This window comes from Mugil cephalus, chromosome 6, assembly GCF_022458985.1.
Source record: "Mugil cephalus isolate CIBA_MC_2020 chromosome 6, CIBA_Mcephalus_1.1, whole genome shotgun sequence".
Taxonomy (NCBI): domain Eukaryota; kingdom Metazoa; phylum Chordata; class Actinopteri; order Mugiliformes; family Mugilidae; genus Mugil; species Mugil cephalus.
Window position 1 is genome coordinate 5,800,508 of NC_061775.1, and position 18,473 is coordinate 5,818,980.

Sequence of the window (18,473 nt, forward strand, 5' to 3'; positions counted from 1 at the left end):
CCAAGAAACTTGAAGGATTTAGAGACTGTCTGTAAAGATGAATGGGCCAAAATCCCTCCTGCGCTGTGTGCAAACCTGGTGACCAACTACAAGTAACGTCTCATCGCTGTGCTTGCCAACAAAGGTTTCTCTACAAAGTACTGACTTGTGTTGTGCTTGGGGATCAAATACTTATTTCCCTTAATAAAATACATAACAATTTATAACTTTTAGATTGTGTGTTTTTTATGCATTTTCGACTGATATTCTGTCTATACCCATAACCAGTAAACAACCATAAAAACCAGAGTCTGATCATTTCTATGGAAGTGGGCAAACTTACAAATTCAGCAGGGGATCAAATACTTATTTCCCCCACTGTATGTTTTTACACGTTGTACGTGGTGAAGTAAACACTGTACAAAATCTATGAGAGACTGTGCGTGTACAGCTTGCAAACAACTCATTCATATACTAAAGATCACAAGTAAATAGTGAGATACAATGAATTCACAAGATAAAATAAATGTCCAGAATAATGAGGACTTATTGAAGAGCGGGTCGTTCAGTTACTGTCCTCGAAGCTGCCGCTGCTGCTGAAGGAGGAGCAGAATCTCATGGTGCTCATGGGATCAGACACGTACCCTGAGGAAGACACAAATCACCAACATCACTGACACTCGCATTCACTTCTCCTATAATTAATACTGACAGGCAGCTACATTAGCATTATTTTAAATTAATCAATCAACACGGAACTGATTCCAAAGCAGAAAGGGAAAAGGAGTCACGCTGCCATAAACACACAAATGTATATTCATCCGCCACTGAAAATAGCACCTAAGGAGTCCACTTTTACTCCTGCACTTTGTTTTTTAAACTTCTTCTTAAAAAAGAAGACTAAATATTTGTGAATACATTTATTTGGCGCAGACTCTAACTCATAGTTCATTATTCTTATTGGTCCTCTAACAGAATATGTGGCCATTAAGAAAAATAACAAATAGCAACAGCCTCATTTTTAAATCTATAACTTCCTACTTATATACATAAAAATGTTAAAAAGTTGTGCAACTTTACTCCTAAAAATCCCATCATTGTACAGTATGACTGCGTATTTTGCACACAAACCATTTCGGTCAATGGGAGAAAACTGCATGTTCCTTCTCAGCTCCTCCAGTGAAAGGCCCCCGGACGCTCGGCGACGCTCGCTGAAAGTAAAGATGAACAGCCTCAGCCCTCATTCGTTTATCTGCTGCGAAACAAAACCGGCCCGGGGATATATACCGCTACGTTTACATGGAGGAAGACAGATGAGATGGAGCCAGATACAGGCGGGAGAAATTCAATATGTAATACCCGACCCAGCGGCCGCCCGCTTTCCCTTTCCCTACAGGTACTGTTTACAAAATTGATGATGACAGATTCAACACATTGAGAAAACATAAAGCTATACATCAAGGATATTAAAGGGAAATTATTAAATTCAACCATATTATTCTGTATATTTGTGAAATGTCACGTTTAACCCACTGTTACAATTTGCATCTTTTTTTAGTAAGTAAGCACAGAGAAAAGTCTTGATGAGCGTTAGGGAAGTTAATACCTCCCTGTAATAACCCCAACTCCTCTTACTCGGATCATAGTAACTGTTACCAGGCATCAACTCTTTCTCTCTCTCTCTCTCTCCCTCTTACACACACACGCACACACACGCACACACACACAGTAATATTACACAGCACAGGGGCCCAACTCCAGACGTCTAATCGAGGCCTTCCTTCTCGGTCAGAGGGCCATGCATGTTTCATTGCATTTCCTTTCCTTTGTTACCTCTTCGGTATCCGAGCAACTCCACTCCTCGGTGTTGCTGACAGTATCTTAACTGGCCTATGTGTTACCAGTGTAACACTTGTTTACAGGATTTGTTTTAACAAAGCACGCCCACATGACAACTTGGCCCAGAGGAATTCCAGTCAGCCAAGCGTCAAGCCAAAAAAGCATTTTCCTCGGCTCTAGTTTTTAAACTGACGTGAGGCCTGTCCAATCAGAATAAATTTCGTTACCTGAATGAGGTCTATGAGTCTGTCCCACCCGCTGGTAATATTCTGGTAATACCTAATGCACCTGGTTAAATAAAGAAGCTGCAGCTGCTATAAAATCATGTGCCAATCAGACACACTAATAACTACCTTCCACCATTGTTGCTTGGTCATTACAAAGCTTCATGAAAACAACTTCAGCTGATTAAGACCTTAAACCAGAGTCCACTCTGGCCAGCAGCTGAGGACCAGTGAGTACGTGCGCAGCCATTGTGCAGTAAATGATTCTCATCGCCCCGACCTTCACCTGCCTAAGGACGTGCTCGAGCAGCTCCCTCACCTCTGAGTCCAGAAGGCGTAGGCGCGAGTGTTGAGAGCGTACTCCAGCTCAAAGCGGGAGCGCAGGGCGGCCACGTGGCTCCGGCCCGGTCCTCCTCGCCCGAGCAGACAGTCGGAGGAGGAGGAGGGCGACAGGGAGCCGCTGCTGTTACTGGAGGCTGGAGACATCAGCTGTGACACAGGCCGTCGTTTAATCATTACAACATGTACTGTATGCGAAGCACAGCAGTGTTAAACCAGGTGGCACTTTAGAATGTATGAAATATACCTCAACGTTGCACAGGCATTCCTCCAGGTTGGAAACCACTTCAGAGAACTCAGGCCTGTCCTAAATTTAGAAAAAAGTGATGAGCTTCAAAGACAGTCATAAACGCATCAAGCGTGTCCCAAAACAGACACACAGGTGTATTCTCCCTGACACCGGCCTGTGCTCTCTGTTTATTTTAGTCCACCCACACAAGAAGCAAAGGTGAAGTCGGCTTCAAAAAGCAGTCTTTAGATCTCAAGCCTCGCCGTAAAAGAACAAACACCGCCACCACAGAGCTCTTCAATTATACATCAAATCCTCAGACAGTAGTCTGTCTGCATATATCACAGGTGAAACCAAGACGCCACAGATATGCGGAGAATATAATAATGGGTCAACATTGTAGGCAAACTTCAGATTTTTAATTTAGCAGAAGAATTCCACTTGTTTGATGACCGTCAAGTAATTACTGCTCCAAAGACAAAAGAAATACCTCAGTGTTGTTTTTTTTTTTTTTTTTTTTTTTTTTACAAAGGCTTCATAAATACACCTCTCTGTACAGTACAGCATGTCCCAGTTTGTAAACCACATGAGAACTGATGTACCGTACAGTGAGCCACCGGGAGAGAAGGCCTATTATGGCTCTGGTTAAATCAAATGTTTACAGGTCGATGACAACAAGAGACACATCTATAAACAGGCTGGCTGGTTGGCAGTGTGAGATGGCAAACAGGAAGGAGATATACCACTTAATGAGGCTGAGACAAAAAAAAAAAAAAAAAAATCCCTAGCTGATTGTGAACATCACAGCACAGAAGCAGGTCCAGGTCCTAAATGTGAACAGCCACGCAATAATGTACCATCTGGGGATCGGCCTGTCTCATTCATTACTGCTGCATGTGCACTGAAGGAGCCGACTCGGCATTTTAATCACCTCTCAGAGCATCACTATAGCTAATGACACTGATGAGACGTAGTATTTTACACTGCAAGGCGGCATGCTTCACCATATGCTCAGCACCACTGTATAATGTGTAAAACGAGTTATTATAACTGGAGCTCACATGAAACACGGGAAAAGGTGAAAGCGTGTTGTTTACCTCTGGACAGGAGTTCCAGCCTCTCATCAGAAGAGCAGAGATGGGTTTGGGGATGGAGTACCCAATTGGAGGCCGGATGTGATGATAGGCCATGTCTGCAGCTGCAGCCGCTGAGGACACGAGAACACTTTAAATGTAATCAAGTGTTGTGTGACAGCCTCTCTGAGGCGCGGTTGTGTTCTATTTGATTTTTCTTCAACATGTTACATGCTTTCTTGTGAAAAACAGTTTAGATAGTGTGAACTCTAAAAAATCAGAGTGAAAATTCAGGCTAATTAAACCAACGTGTCAGAATATTTGATGAAAAATTACCAGGTTTCAAGTGGGCAAATGGAATTTCTCCAGTGAGCAGCTCCCACAGACAGAGGGCGTAGCTGAACATGTCGGCCTTCACTGAGTAGCGGGTGCACTGGGTGAACACCTCAGGAGCCATCCAACGCAGGTTCTGCACAAACACACAAAGGCATTCAAGTGCTGACAATTGTCATGAAAAGATCTTTTGTTTGGCAGGCTGGTTTTAAAGAAGCACTGTGCGACTGCCAACGCACAAAATGAGGCCCAATTACAGACATAAACACTGAATCCCAGCAAGGGCAAGTAGTTCGTCACAACAGCTCCCAAGAGATGTAACACACTTAACACCAAACTGCAGGCCAAGCACTCTGGAGTGTAGTACTGAGTCAGCACATTCAGACAAAATCTGCATGAAGGCAGTTTTCTTCTTTAGCTGGCGGGTAATTGATGGCAGGTGCCAGAAGAAGCTCTGGCTTGAACAAAATAACAGCATACACTTTTCCCAAAGTGACTTATTGTTTCACGGATGCTGCAGATGATGCAGAGTATTTTCTTGTTGAAGAGGTGGAGAATTTAGCGTGTGTCATCAAGTAAATCAAAAGGAGCTAACTGCACTGACCCCTGGCTGCTTGGTCATGTTGTCCTCCTCCACAGACTGTAAAAATCTGGACTCTGCAGAAAAAGGGAAGTATATCCAAAGGTCAGAGGACGGTGGTAAGTATAGAAAATGTGGATTTAAGTTGAGCTATAAAAAAAAAAAGTTATTAAAACAACGTCAAAACACAGCTTCAAACCTGCATTTAAGCAACATCATTATAAATTTACCTAAACATGCAGAAAAATGATTGTGCTGTAACTTGAATCAGGAAAGACGATCTCCTGAAAAATCCCGCTTCGTGACGATACATCACACACCACTAACTTTGGGTGGTCAGCTAGTTTTAAAGCTACAATGCAGAGGTTTTGTCTCCCCCTTCTGGCTATGAGAGTAATTACACAAACACTGGTAGGTTGACAGTAAAAACAAACACCATATTACGATGGTATTAGTCCACTCTGATACGTTCTTTTTCATTCTGGGATCCTTCCTCTGCTTTTTTTAAAATCTGGAGCATCAGAAACATTACTTCGATGCTTCCTACTGTGGTAATAAAGTCTAAACATGCCTGTTAAATCAGCAGGTTTTGTGAGTAAGTAAACTTAGCACAAAAAATAAGACAATTTGTGCTTGGTAGATTATTTCTTTGTTGTAGCAATGCTTGAAAGTCTCACTATTCTCCTTTTAAACAGTGTCACATTTGTAAGGAACACAAATTTGTGGGGTGAGCAGCGGAGCTGAGTGTGTGGACTGTGCCTATGTAGGATTTGCTAAATCTCTGCTAATGCCAAACTGCTTTTTTTTGTTTTGTTTTGCTGTTGTTACTGACCCTTGTTTTGAACTTCTGGTAAGCCAGGTGTGAGCATGGGCCCTGCTACAGTGGACATGTGGTGTCTGCTCCAAGAATCGGTATGCCACATTTAACTGATCTGAATAGGGTCCATATCTTCACAGTCTGGGAACAAACTCTATACTCCAAGATGACAACTCTCACACACACACACTGAGGTTTATCACAGGCTGCCTCAAGAATTTGAGAGAGAAGAGGATGAAATGTCCTGACCTCAACCCCATTGAACACTTGAGGAATCAGCTTGGGCATGCTGTTTGTGCCAGAGTGATCACCATGACCTCATTGGCTAACCAGCAACAAATGCTGGTTGAAGAATGGGATGCCATCACACAGCAGTGTATGACCAGGATAAACTGTTTATTGCCAATATGTCTTGTTTCTTAAGACTTCAATCAGCCAATACAACACTAAACAAGAGTCAACAACAACAACAAAAAAAGCAGTTGGCATTGGACGAGAAGATTTGGCAAATCTTTCATGGGCTCAACTCACATACTCAGCTCCACTGCTCATCCCACAAATGCATGTTCCTTACAAATGTGTTTAAGTCAAGAGAAGATAAGCTGTATGAGAAATTTTGTACATTTATTCAAAAAACGTACAACCTTTTCCTGCGCTGCTAAAAGAAAGTTTAATTGCATATGTGTGCACTCTTTAAAAATTGGTTGGTGAATCAAATTTTTATCAAGTTCATGTGAAACTCCACATCAATCACATCTGTTCTTGTGTGATTTTAACACATGTTGGTCGCATACATCTTCAAGAGCAACTGAACAGACGAAGGAGTTTTATCAGCTGAGTATTGCTGATGAAATCAAAGCCTTTCTCTTTCAAATGACATGTTAATCCTTCTTGAGGTTTGACCTTCTAATTGTTACCTCAACTACAGATAATGCATTAACCACTCAATCCAAAGATGACCGTCCATTCATTTAAGTAAATCCTCAAGTAAACATCTGTCACATTACCAGGAGTCATTTTATGTCTCTCACCTCCAAAATCAGCCACCACGGCGTGCCCATCCTCATAAAGCAGAATATTATGACTGGAAAGAAGGTACACATTATTTGCAATGACAACAGTTATTATATGTTATATGTTATTCCTGTGGCACCTACCTGTTGAGGTCCCTGTGGATGATAGGCTGGGTGAGGTTATGCAGGTACTCCATGCCCTTGGCCACGTCGATGGCAATGATGAGCTTGGACTGCAGGTCGATAAGCCTGTCCATTGACACATCATTAAAGCAGCAAACCACTTAGTGCCAGATCAATGGCCTCTGCCAATCACATACACAGCACTTTACACAGATCAATAGGACAGTCTATAAAGACAACACCTGGCCACACAGTTAGCGGAACACTTCATCTGGATCAATGGTGATCCCGGCTGAGGGGGAGAGATTCCAAGGATGATAATGAGACCTGGAACAGTCAGCTGTGCTGCACAAACACATGCCTCTAATGCACTAAGTAACAACTTAAAGTAACTGGACCTCTCTGTTATATCTAATTTATCAGAACCAATACCCAGATACTAACACACTTCCCTGCACCACAACTCCAACTTAGTTGTCAAAGTTTACTTTAGAAGTATTTCAAGAGAAGCAGAAGAAAGGATAATGTAAACTTCTTTACCTCTTCTGCTCGTGCAGCAGGGAGAACAGTGAGCCTCCAGAGACGTACTGGGTGACAATAGCAAACTGACTGGGATCGTTCAAACACGCTCCCACAAACTGGATGATACAGGGGTGATTGAGGCGGCACAGGATGGAAACCTCCCTGCAGAACATATCCACGTCCGACTTTGAGCAGTACGTGTTGGCTCGATAGCTACGGAGGAAAGTGAAGGTTGAAAGACTGGTCACATTTGTCTTACGCCATAACAGAAAGGGGATCCAAGGTTGTATGAACAACTACCGTTTTATGGCCACTATTTTGTTTCTGCATTTGCCTCTATACACTCGTCCGAAGGATCCTGTGTATGAAACACACACGATTATCAATAACAATATCCTCATTAAGCCCATTAGCTGAAAGGAAAAACTAAATGGAATAGACTTACCTGAGCCAATAATTTCATTAAACTCCAGATCAGACATCTGAAGGTGGAAATGAGATGGGAGGCTCGCTCTGAGCACAAGAACGTCTGCTTTCTCTGAAAAGAAAGTTGAAGGCATTGTTAACCGCAACAGGGAGTGCACAGGAAGTCAAGTTACTCTTTTTAATTCACTGTACCATTTACATTTCAGAATCACTTTTAACTCAATTTAATTTAAGTACTACGTGCTAGTTAAAGTAAGTTCAACGCAGCAATTTCCTACAGGCAGGGAATGTTTCCACCATCAACAATCAGAAAATAAAATTTCATTCTCAGATTCCCAGTTGTGTTATTACTAACGCCGCTCCCGCTCTTCATTCTTAGGCCAATTAGGGGGTGACAATTTTCTACATGTAAGGATTGACATTTGCAAGGTTTAAAATGGTTTTAACAAATATAGTAATATCAGTAGCTTGGGGACGTTAGAGAGATGAATATGTAGTTCACACCACTCCCAGTGTCACAGGTAAACACAGCAGCCAAGTGTTATCATCCACATCCCTTGGCAATAGACATGGGTGTGCTGTCACATCAGCTGACAGTGCTGCTGGAAATCTGTTGCACTTCACTCCACCTGACTACCTTTGGTCATGCTTTTGATCTTTCCAAGAGGAGACGGGACAGAAACGTAGGATCCATCTGAAAGAGGTATATATTCACACATGGAGTCACATGGAGATTGTGTTGGATATTATTCCAGACAACAATTTCTACTGTGCTGACTCACCCCCTCCTGGCTGGGAGTACTCATTGCAGGGTGAGTCATCTGGACGCTTGTAGTGCTTTAGTAAGGTGACAATGGCATCATGACCTGGGAAAGACAATAAGAGAATGTGAGCATATTTTAATAAGAATTTTACTCATATTGTCCAAGCTCATATCCATACAAACACACCTTTTTCATAAGCCCACATCAGACAGGTCTGCTCTTCTTTCTCTCCACTTGACCTGCTGGGATCACAGGCCACAAGGTTCATGTCTGCCCCACTGTCCAGCAAGAACTGCACCAGGCGGATGTGACCATGGAAACAGGCGCTGTGTAGAGCTAAACATTGGCACAACACACACATAGTAAAAAATAAAACTCATACCTGGTTATAAACTTAGTGTGGAATTAGCTATAAAGCTAAACAGATGTTTTATGTTAGATTTAAAGCATGAAAGAAATCACCTGTATGTCCATCTCGGCCTTGATAGTTGATGCTCATGGCATTTTGGCTGAGCAAGAACTTCACCATCTCTAGGTCTTTACCATATGTGCATGCACTGTGACATGAGATATGAATTCATTATCACCTTCCGGGCAACAGGGATTACACTCACTTGTGATATTTTAGAAATGAAACTGTCTTGTTAGATTGTACCTGTGAAGTGCTGTTTCACTAAATATGTTCTCCTTTGAAAGACTTTCTGCACCAGAAAACTGGATTAAATCCTTCACTGCTGCCAATTTTCCATTGTAGCAGGCCCTGATGAAACAATACAGTTCGTTGCAACATAACTCATGTCATTTACCAATAAATGAAGAGAGGTACTATGATACTGTAAAACATATACAGGTGTAATGGTGTGTCCCCGTAGATGTTGACAGAGTGGGGCTGTACATCAAAGTTGCCCTGCAGGAGAAAACGGACAATCTCATGGTGACCGAAACGGGCGCAGAAGTGGAGAGGAACGTGATCTTCATTGTCTTGGGCATTTACTGGTGAGAAGAGCACAAAAATTCAACAATCATTGCCACAATCATCTTTAATTGCTGAACTTAACTAGCCTCACTGTGGCTTCTGAAGATGAAAATTAGTACATTTAGACTGTGGTTGGCTGAAGTAGCTTTGAAGACCAACACAACTATTTTCAGCCAATCTGTCTGAATTGTATTGAAAAATAACTGCATTTTCAACAGAAATATCTGCATGTTTCATGATGAATGTGAAGGACGTTATGGAAGACACTTTTTAAAGTGTATTGGCTGACTCAGATAGACAGGGTATTTATTAAATTCAAAGTATAGAGATGAATCCCGCAGAGAAAGAAAGAGGCTGCAGCTGCATTGACCTTGCAAGAGGGTGGAGCTGTTTTCTTGTTACCTCGATTTAGCGTGAGTTAAGCCTTTTGTTCTACCAACAGTGATACGGTGTCATTTCGAACAAAACATTTACTTTTGTACACAGAGAAGCCACACCAGGTAATATCTGGAATTATTTAGAGATTGAGCATCAGGTGCTTGAGCACAATGCATTCTGGTACACGTAGGCATTGTGTTAATGGTTGTGCTAGCATGATGGCACAGAAAAATCTGTATTCTTCATTAATGTAGCAGACGCAGAGTTACCATGAACACTGGCTGGATATCTACATGAAAATAACCAACGCCCTCTTGGAGCCTCATGGCTCACCGTTAGCTTTGCTCCCTTCACCCAGCAGCAGTTTGATGATAGGAAGAAAACCTTTCGCAGCAGCCAGATGTAATGGCCGGTCACCCACCTCACCACCCAAATTCACATCTGCCCCAAACTTCAGGAGCAGCTTTACCAGCTAGAGGGACAAAAGGGGACAAGAAGAAGAAATATAGGAATCTAGGTGAGAAAAACATTCAGTCAACGTCAGTCTCAGTCTGAGAAATTACCTGCTCGTTGCCGTTGTACGAAGCGATATGCAGTGGAGTAAAAAACACAGCATCCTGAACATTGACAAAAGCTCCATGCTGTAGTAGTATATCTGTAGCCTGGTGGAGAAACAGGCAAAATATCAGTCTACGGACTCACTGTGGACTGTCACACCATCACCATTGCACTACTGGACTGCTCTGCACACGGACACTTTAAATAATCTGTTTTCACAGTGCTATGTATCAAATTAGATTAAGCAACTGCTACTTATTATTTATGCACTGTTTAATGCTCACTTTTATCTGTATTTTATATAGCCTAATTTATCATCTGCCACATATCCATCTGAATAATATGTTCAGTCATTGTGTATATCCTGCTCATTCACCTGTATACATGGTCTCACCTGTACATAGGTTTCCATCTATAAATATTGTCTCTGTGCTATAAAACCAACCTGTACCATTCCACTTACTGTATATACCACACTATTTATGCTACATGCACTTACTGATTATCGCACTTCTGGTTAGATGCTAAACTGCATTTTGTTGCTCTGTACCTTTACGTGTGTGAAGACAATAAAGCTGAATATAATCTAATGTGGTGCACAGCTGCTGATAACCTCCTTCTTACCTCGTGATGCCCAGCCAGTGTGGCAACATGCAGAGCTGTGAGGGCACCGTATCCCACTTGCTGCACATCTGACCCTCCGTGGAGAAGTGCAGTCACCAGTTCGGCGTTGTCCTGTGGCATGTAAATGAAACATGAATACACCGATATTTTGTGGTTTGATAAAGAACTCGAGTGAACTCGAGTTGTGAGTGCCATACCATCACAATGAATCTATTTAACGCGCAGCTGACCACACTGCCTTTGTGTGTACTTGCACTCCACCATGTGGTAAAACTTTAGAAAGCTCTCAACCACATGTCACACATAACATAAGCAAGACGAAGACATGGATTGTACTTCGGAGCACATATTGACGTCGTATTTTTCTTTTTTTTTGCTGTTTAATTCTCTTCACCTTGTAAGCAGCCAGGTGGAGCGCAGTGAATCCGTTCCTGGTGAGTCTGGAAGGACGCAGACCTTTGAGCATCAGGCTGCGTATATGACCCTTGTTCCCTGGTAGACACAAATATGTCAGATCTTGTACTCAACAAATTGTGGATAAAATAACAACAACCTGAATGAAAGGGATAAACTATGTGAATTGTTTGAGCTAATGGTAAAATATTGTTGTGACTTTAAGTTGTGTTTCTGTAATTCAGTTCTGCTGTTTACTACAATGCTGTCGTCTACAGGCGATAACGTCAGTCAGTCCACAGTAATCCTTCCCCCCGCTGTCACACTTTGTGGAGGAGTTATTTATAGACCGTAGCAGTCGCACATACCTCCACATACACAGCAGAGATGCAGCAGTGAAAGCCCCTTCTCTGTGCGGTAGCACACGTTCACCTTCTGAAAAGCCTCATCAGAGCTGAGCCACAGAAAAATCAACATCACCTGCTTGTGAAAACAAGAAAGCCACTGACAAAGAAGAGTAATCAAACAAGGCAGAGAAAAACCAGCTGAGGGACAAGTACTCATCAGAATTTCTGCGATGATTGAATTCAGTTGTCACCTGAAAGCAAGTTTGAGGTCCACCAGCTCCGTGTCTTTGAGCTGGAAGTCATCTTCCAGCTTCTCCACGATCACAGAGTATGACTCACCCACCTTCTTCTTCCACTCATCTTCACCCCACCATCACGGTGTGTGTGTGTGCGCATGTGTGTGGAGGGGGCAAACACAACTATTTAATGACCACTGCTTATTAATACATACATGCAGAAACAATAAGTAACTGACTCAGTACGCTTATTGCTCAAAAAGGAAACAAACTGGATCAAAATAGCTGTATGCTGCATTTTAATACAGCTCTAATTGCACCGACCAGCCACAGATATTAAGCTTATGAAGCTTCTCAGCGTCTGTGGTCCACACTGATGACAGCTGAAAGCAAAACCCCTCCTCCCTGGCTTCACCTTATTCACTGCAAACTTCCCTCTCAATCTTGTGGATTCAAATCAAAAGCCATTACCTGTGCACGTCTGGGATGGTCTTGATTTGTAATTTCCCATCGAAGGAACCCCTTTCTTTTTCTGCGTGTCGTGTATTTAACTAGAGTAATACAGGAATATGATCTCTCACTGTGACAGAATTGCCAAGGTCCAGATAAAGGGGGGATCATGGCTGTGAGCTAAAAATAAACACCTCAGAGTGGAATGCCTAACAACTATGACAACTGATCTCCCACCACTGTGTGTGTATACAATGTAATATAGACCAACAATATGAAACAAGGAAGGTGACCAGTGTCACAGGGTCTGAAAACGTTTGTCACAGCAGACGTTGCGACTGCAGGAAAAACAGGAGGGAAACCAATAAAGTCAACATTTGTTCCAGCAATTACTGCAAACCAATACAACGTATGATAGTGTAATTCTAGATCAGCTGAAAAATTTAGAAAACTACCACAGATCTGTGTGCAAATTTTATTCAGTGCTTGTTTAAAGGAGTGGATGCGGAAGACATAAATAGCAACAAAAGATTTTGAAACAATCAGAATGCATAATTTTTAATTGAAAGAAACTAAATAATAACAACTTAGAATTAAAATTGAACTCTTAGCCCTGATTGATCAACAACCATATGAAAACACACCACCAATCATTTATAGTGCAACCAGTGTCATTGTTTGACAACATAAAACATAACCAGTACATGTGAGCTAAAGATCTGTGAACAGTTCTGTTTCTCCCGTCTGTTTCAGTTGCTCGGTCTCCTCTGTCTGATGGCGTCATATAGACCCTTCCTGAGCTTCAGCATCTCCTCCAGGTTCTTACACTGCAAACACTCCTGCATCGACATCAGCTCTGTGCCTTTGGGCAGGGGCATCGCGGAGTCACTCAGGACGGCGTCCAGCATCCTCAGAGACAGAGAGAATGAGCTTTGCTGGTCCGAGCAAACGGGAAACAGACAGGCGTTCCACAAGCTACAGCTGGATGAGTCGCCAGAGAACCTCAGGTCTTTGTTCTCCATCTTCCAGTGGGAAAGACACTCGGTCATGCTGAGCCCAAAAAACTTCAGCTTTTCCATGTAAGCAGGGGCATCCACACTGCGCTTGAGGTTGTCGTTAATCCCAAAGAAGACGGTAACAAACATGGTTCGGTGCTGGTGGTTCACGCACAGAGAGTGAATGAAGGCTCCATCGGGCACAGAGAGGCCTGGACTGACCCAGCAGCCGCTGACGATGGAGCCCCTACCTACAGACACTCCTGCTGCCAGGCTGGAGTACTCCACCACTGATCCAGCTCCCACAGAGCAGCTGGGATCAAGGACGCTGTACATGACACAGTAGCCGGAGGAGTCTTCAGAGTTTTCATTTACACTGAAGGTTGAGGATAGGAGACCCAGCTCTCTCCTCAGAGCTGCATCCTCAGTCAGGTGACAGAGGTATTCTGAAGTGGTTCCAATGTGATAAAACTTGGAGTTGTTGAGGAGAATGACATTCAGAGGAGTCCCTTTCAGAAGATGGAAGATCTTTTGGCGGATTTCCACCAGACTGCTCTCCTCCTTGGTGACATTAGCAGTGTTGTTGGTGTATTCTATGGTGGCTTTAGGGCCCAGTGCTTGAAGAAAGTCGCCATATGCGTCTATCTCACAGTCCAAAGGCCCCAACTCTTTCAGTAGCTTGAGAAGAGACTTTGCGGTATCCATATCAACGTAATAGGTACTGTCCGTGTACACAAACTCAGTGTCGGACAGAGAAAACAGCCCGCATCGCCTTTCACAAACTGCTCCGCTCTCTCGCATCTTATCAACGCTCGGCTTGTGCAGAAAGCACAGACAGGAAGTGTTCTCCATTTCCGAGTGAGAAGACTTTTCATGTGGATCCAACACAAACACACCGTGGGTAGTTCCTACAGAGAGTGGGGAGGGGTGGGCCAAAGCTGTGAAGCCAGGTTTATCAAACTTAACACCCTCTTCCTCTGCAATACTATAGAGCTCTATGTCATCCGCACAGGTCACCAGGACACCAGGCTTCATTTGTGACGGGAAGTCCACGTACATGGCCAGTTTGAGCTCCAACATCTGGTAGATGGGGTCACCCAGTGGCAAGGCCATGAAAATCTTTCCCAGAGCGCTGGCACTGGGAAGACGCTGACTGAACCCTCCTGGAAAAATGAGAATGCGTAAGAGTGGGAAATACTGCATCGAGTACTGTACTGATGCAGTTATTTATTTATTATATATGCAATTATTGTGGAAGAATTTTCTGGTACAATTATTTTGTAAAGTCTGACCTGCTCTTGAATCAATTAAAAAAGTGCATATAAGAGTGCAATTATCCTCATATCACACAGAAAACAGAAAACTGTTTTTTTATGACGATGAGGTTCTAACTATTTACTTTTCGTTTATATATGACTGAGGAACTGAGGAATAGTTTTCAACTGTTATAGTCAACAATATAATATAATGACTGTCTTTCTGGTTTTATATTATAGATAAATTAATAAATATTGTAATATTGGCATGATTTTTTTGAAAATAGATAATCTCACAATTATGCAATAGTACTTGTGACACATTAGGACACAAAAGACTCAGCATGAATCAGTGGATTTCAGTTTTTCCTCATTTTGACAGAAGAGTTCTTTTACACTGCTATTGATTAAGAATGATTAAGCATGCAATAATAATTCATTTATCCTCAATAACACCACTTCCAACAGTTTTAACAATGCTCAGGTTATTTGTCAAGTGAAAACTGCACAAACGATTCAGGTTTCAGCTTCCAAAAGGTAAAAAACAATAATAATATAATCTCCCCGACTAAAAGGAGGTAATTCAACTGAGATCACTTTGGAGGATTTAGTTCTTGGTGCGATTTAACTGTACCAGACTAAACACAAGTGTGTGTTGGTATACAACCCAAGTAAATATTACTACAAGCAACTACCTCCAAAATGAACACACAGTTATTTCAAAAACTCCATGAAGTTACGATTTAGTGTTGGACTTGTTTTATACTTGTGTTCACTTTTGTACTTAATGAATCATCAAGTAGGAGTAGGTTATAGATGTTTTAATGTGAAAGAGCATGAAAAGCCATGAAGCAAAAGTAGAAACCTGCATGGATCAGGATGACTCTCAGTTTGTCCAGAGTTTTTCCATAGATGTCATTCAGCTGCTGCAGTGCGTACAGAGTGGAGCCCCCATTCCCTTGAGAACACAGCATATGATACATTAGTAAAAGCAATTAACAGCACATTTGAACTATAATAATAATAATGATAGTGTATTTAAATTAAAGAGTGCTATCTGACCCTCTCACCTATTTTCGACCCTGGTGGATCTGAAAAGACTTTGTATTGAATCCCAAGAGGAAGCTCTCTCCTGTCAACTTTCTCTCTGATCTGCAGCTCGTACGCTTCTCTCTGGCTCCCGTCCACGGCCGTCACAACCACCACATCCCAAAACTCACCGGGCTGCACCTCTCGCCCTTCAGGTAAACCAAAGAGAAACTTAACCTTACACGGAACTACATGAGACATAAATCATTCAGAAACATTACAAGTAAAACTCACCGCGCAGACGGTTAAATTTTCTGAGCTTGTCTCTGGTTGCAGTTTGTAGCTTTCTGGTACATTCCTGGTTCATGCTGTAGCTTAAATACAGTGGGTATTGGTATAAACAAATGGACAAATAAACTGTGTCTAGTGTATATTTCGAAGCTGTAGTTTCTGTCTTACTTCCGGGTGTGGTCACGTGGGTGCCTGTATTTACCACGTACGCGGGGAACACGAAGAGGCGGTGAAAGGAAAGTTAAATATTAAATTTATATTACATTAAAGAACAGATATCATTACTCACGTTGAATGTAAAGAGAGTATTTGCTCTATCGTGAACCTATTGACATTAATTGTCGTACTCGCAAACTCAGGGGTCTTAAATGTGTAACTAATATGGCAGTTCTTTTATTTATTTTTTACCCAGAATTATTTATCTAAAATATAATTTGTCACCAACATTCTGTAATCCATTTTTAAAATGATTTTATTTATTATTTATTCAGTTCATGTCTGCCAAAAATAAAATAAAAGTAAAAATAGTTTAAAAATAAAAGCTTGTAAAAAAGAATGAAAGTAATAATAATAGAATAATAATAGTAAAAATTATTAATTTTTACTTTAACCTTCCCAACCTTTGTGCATTTTTCAAACGATGCAATGATATTTTAGGTAAATTTAAAACTAAAGCTGAAGAAGAAGTCAGCAAGAATATTTAAGTAAGACTTTTTACATCATTAAAAATTATGTAAACGTCCTGCATTGAGAGTCCGGCTTAACTAAAACAAGAATTGTCATCCAGTAAAATGTCTCACACAGAATTATATATTATCTTTAAATAATTATTATTACTATTCAGTGCTGGATAGCTTAATCTGTAATAATATAGCAAATGGCATTATTTCATTTGTAGACTTATTAATTAAAATAGACATATTTTATATTAATAAGCAAAAGTGGAGAGTGGCATGACATGGAAGTACAAATGACTAAATAAACTAAGTTCCACTGAAATAAACAAAAGTCCACTTTACAGAAGGCGAGTGGAGCTTGGTGAGAACCAAACTAAATAAAATTAACGAAAACAAAAATAATTAAAGCAGATTTTAATAACCCTTCGAGTTGGGCTTAATAGTTGAGCATGAACTCCTCCTAAGGTCCTCTACAAATGACTGGGAATAACATTAAGGCCTTTCTGTACCGTGCACCACCCTTACAAGTAAAAATGGTGTTATTCTGGATTTGCTGGTCCATAATTTGCAGAAACAAGCAGACCTCTATCCTGACGTCAATAATTCAGCTCTCAGTAAAGACAAACATGATAATGAGATGAAATGAGCACTTGTGTGACCTGTGCGTGTAGCTTCTGTTAAATACATTTATCTAAATCTCAGCTGTATTGATTGTGAGACTCCAAGTATCATTTTAACATGGCACAAACTGTCCACATGTTACCATGGTAACAGACACACTGCTACATCCTATGGCTCGACTGCATTAAAACCGAATATTTTGTCAAAATACATTCAGTTCCTCATGAGCCACATTCCTGACACTGTGTTTTAGGAAAAAACAGATTTGGTCCCAAATCTCCATGACAACAATAAGTGGAAATGTCCAGGGATTGGTTGTCTGCCAAAAACGTCTTCACACCTCATTGGTGCCAAAAGGAAGCTATGTTTTTATTAAGACAGCCTCTTTAACAGTGCTGTAGCGCTGGGCACATTCCTGCCTCTCTGTTTCTAATGATGGTGTAATGATTAATAATTTTGCAACTGTAAAAAGATCTTTTGTCGCTATTACCAGAGCGATTTGGAGCACTGTGTGATAAATTTATTATCTGACAACGAGTGCACACTGTTTTCACCATTTCTACTTTAATTTCATATTTACTGAAGTGGAGATGCTCTGGTTGAAATTTGAAATTTGTTAACAAAATGCATCACTGAGAAAAACAAAACCTGCATCTATGCAATATTGCTGAGCTGATGCTCTACAGGTGTTGCCTGCTGACAGGATGGAGGCAGACCACGAGAAAAGTGAGCTGTTAAACCAGTCTGTCGAGCCACAAAATTGAAAACCACAGGGAGCAGCTATTCTGGGAGAGGATGGAGGCCTGTTCTGAGAGAAGTGTTCAAAGCCAGTGGGGACAGACATGTTCAGAATTCAAGGCAGAGGCATACAGGATGGAAAGATGGTTTGAGAGTTGCCCTTAGGTACCGGCTTGCTTCACTGACTGTGGCCTTAAATAAGAACAGCACACATCAGACAATGTTAAGTGACCTGCAGAGCAGCGAGCACTAAGGTGCAGCGTAAAGCAACAAGACCGATAAAACATCCATCCAGGGATGCTTTGGACAGATTTATACCTGGATGAGTGGGCAAAGTGACAGAGCACAGAGTGATCAGATATGGGTCACTGAGGCAGAAAAAAATGAGGACTGCGTCACAAGATCTTATGAAAATGCAAGTGGGAGGCTGCAGTATTACTCAGCTTGTTGCCTAAAATATAAAGTGGAAATCATGATGCATATGAGGGTGTGTTAAAATGAAGAAAACTGCATAAATGTGAAATGACGCAAGCAAGGTTATCTCATTACACCTGGAATCACATGGCTTCCTTTTAGATGCCAGCAAGATAAAATTGTGTCCTTCACCCCCTCTACTGACGCAGGATGTAGCTATACAATAAAG

At 41.5% G+C, this 18,473-nt stretch overlaps 2 protein-coding genes across 2 annotated transcripts; both read right to left on the reverse strand.

The window, feature by feature from the left end:
* Positions 1 to 362: 362 nt before the first annotated feature.
* tnni3k (TNNI3 interacting kinase) lies at positions 363 to 12,389 on the reverse strand. Its single transcript, XM_047588160.1, has 25 exons — positions 12,245 to 12,389; positions 11,789 to 11,897; positions 11,559 to 11,644; positions 11,192 to 11,289; positions 10,798 to 10,908; positions 10,179 to 10,277; positions 9,949 to 10,087; positions 9,110 to 9,254; positions 8,917 to 9,021; positions 8,724 to 8,818; positions 8,448 to 8,597; positions 8,280 to 8,363; positions 8,135 to 8,191; positions 7,517 to 7,609; positions 7,372 to 7,429; positions 7,090 to 7,284; positions 6,571 to 6,675; positions 6,445 to 6,497; positions 4,621 to 4,673; positions 4,020 to 4,152; positions 3,708 to 3,817; positions 2,629 to 2,688; positions 2,362 to 2,531; positions 1,111 to 1,190; positions 363 to 624 (listed from the first exon to the last, which is right to left on the reverse strand). The coding sequence occupies exons 1-25, from the start codon at positions 12,282 to 12,284 to the stop codon at positions 545 to 547; spliced, it is 2,508 nt and encodes an 835-aa protein (XP_047444116.1). The 5' UTR covers positions 12,285 to 12,389; the 3' UTR covers positions 363 to 544.
* A 276-nt stretch (positions 12,390 to 12,665) lies between these two features.
* fpgt (fucose-1-phosphate guanylyltransferase) lies at positions 12,666 to 15,956 on the reverse strand. Its single transcript, XM_047588162.1, has 4 exons — positions 15,798 to 15,956; positions 15,545 to 15,712; positions 15,340 to 15,432; positions 12,666 to 14,381 (listed from the first exon to the last, which is right to left on the reverse strand). Exons 1-4 carry the CDS (start codon positions 15,868 to 15,870, stop codon positions 12,973 to 12,975), a joined length of 1,743 nt encoding a protein of 580 aa, XP_047444118.1. The 5' UTR covers positions 15,871 to 15,956; the 3' UTR covers positions 12,666 to 12,972.
* Positions 15,957 to 18,473: the final 2,517 nt, after the last annotated feature.

What these genes read in the sequence shown, in the direction of transcription:
- tnni3k (XM_047588160.1), bottom strand. Translation starts at nt 12,284, where the DNA reads ATGGGAAATTACAAATCAAGACCATCCCAGACGTGCACAG. An exon ending in ACCATCCCAGACGTGCACAG is followed by an intron (nt 11,898 to 12,244) that starts GTAATGGCTTTT and finishes GGTGGGGTGAAG; the next exon opens with ATGAGTGGAAGAAGAAGGTG. An exon ending in TGAAGGGAGCAAAGCTAACG is followed by an intron (nt 9,255 to 9,948) that starts GTGAGCCATGAG and finishes TCTTCTCACCAG; the next exon opens with TAAATGCCCAAGACAATGAA.
- fpgt (XM_047588162.1), bottom strand. Translation starts at nt 15,870, where the DNA reads ATGAACCAGGAATGTACCAGAAAGCTACAAACTGCAACCAGAGACAAG. An exon ending in AAAATTTAACCGTCTGCGCG is followed by an intron (nt 15,713 to 15,797) that starts GTGAGTTTTACT and finishes GTTTACCTGAAG; the next exon opens with GGCGAGAGGTGCAGCCCGGT. An exon ending in TCCACCAGGGTCGAAAATAG is followed by an intron (nt 15,433 to 15,544) that starts GTGAGAGGGTCA and finishes TGTGTTCTCAAG; the next exon opens with GGAATGGGGGCTCCACTCTG.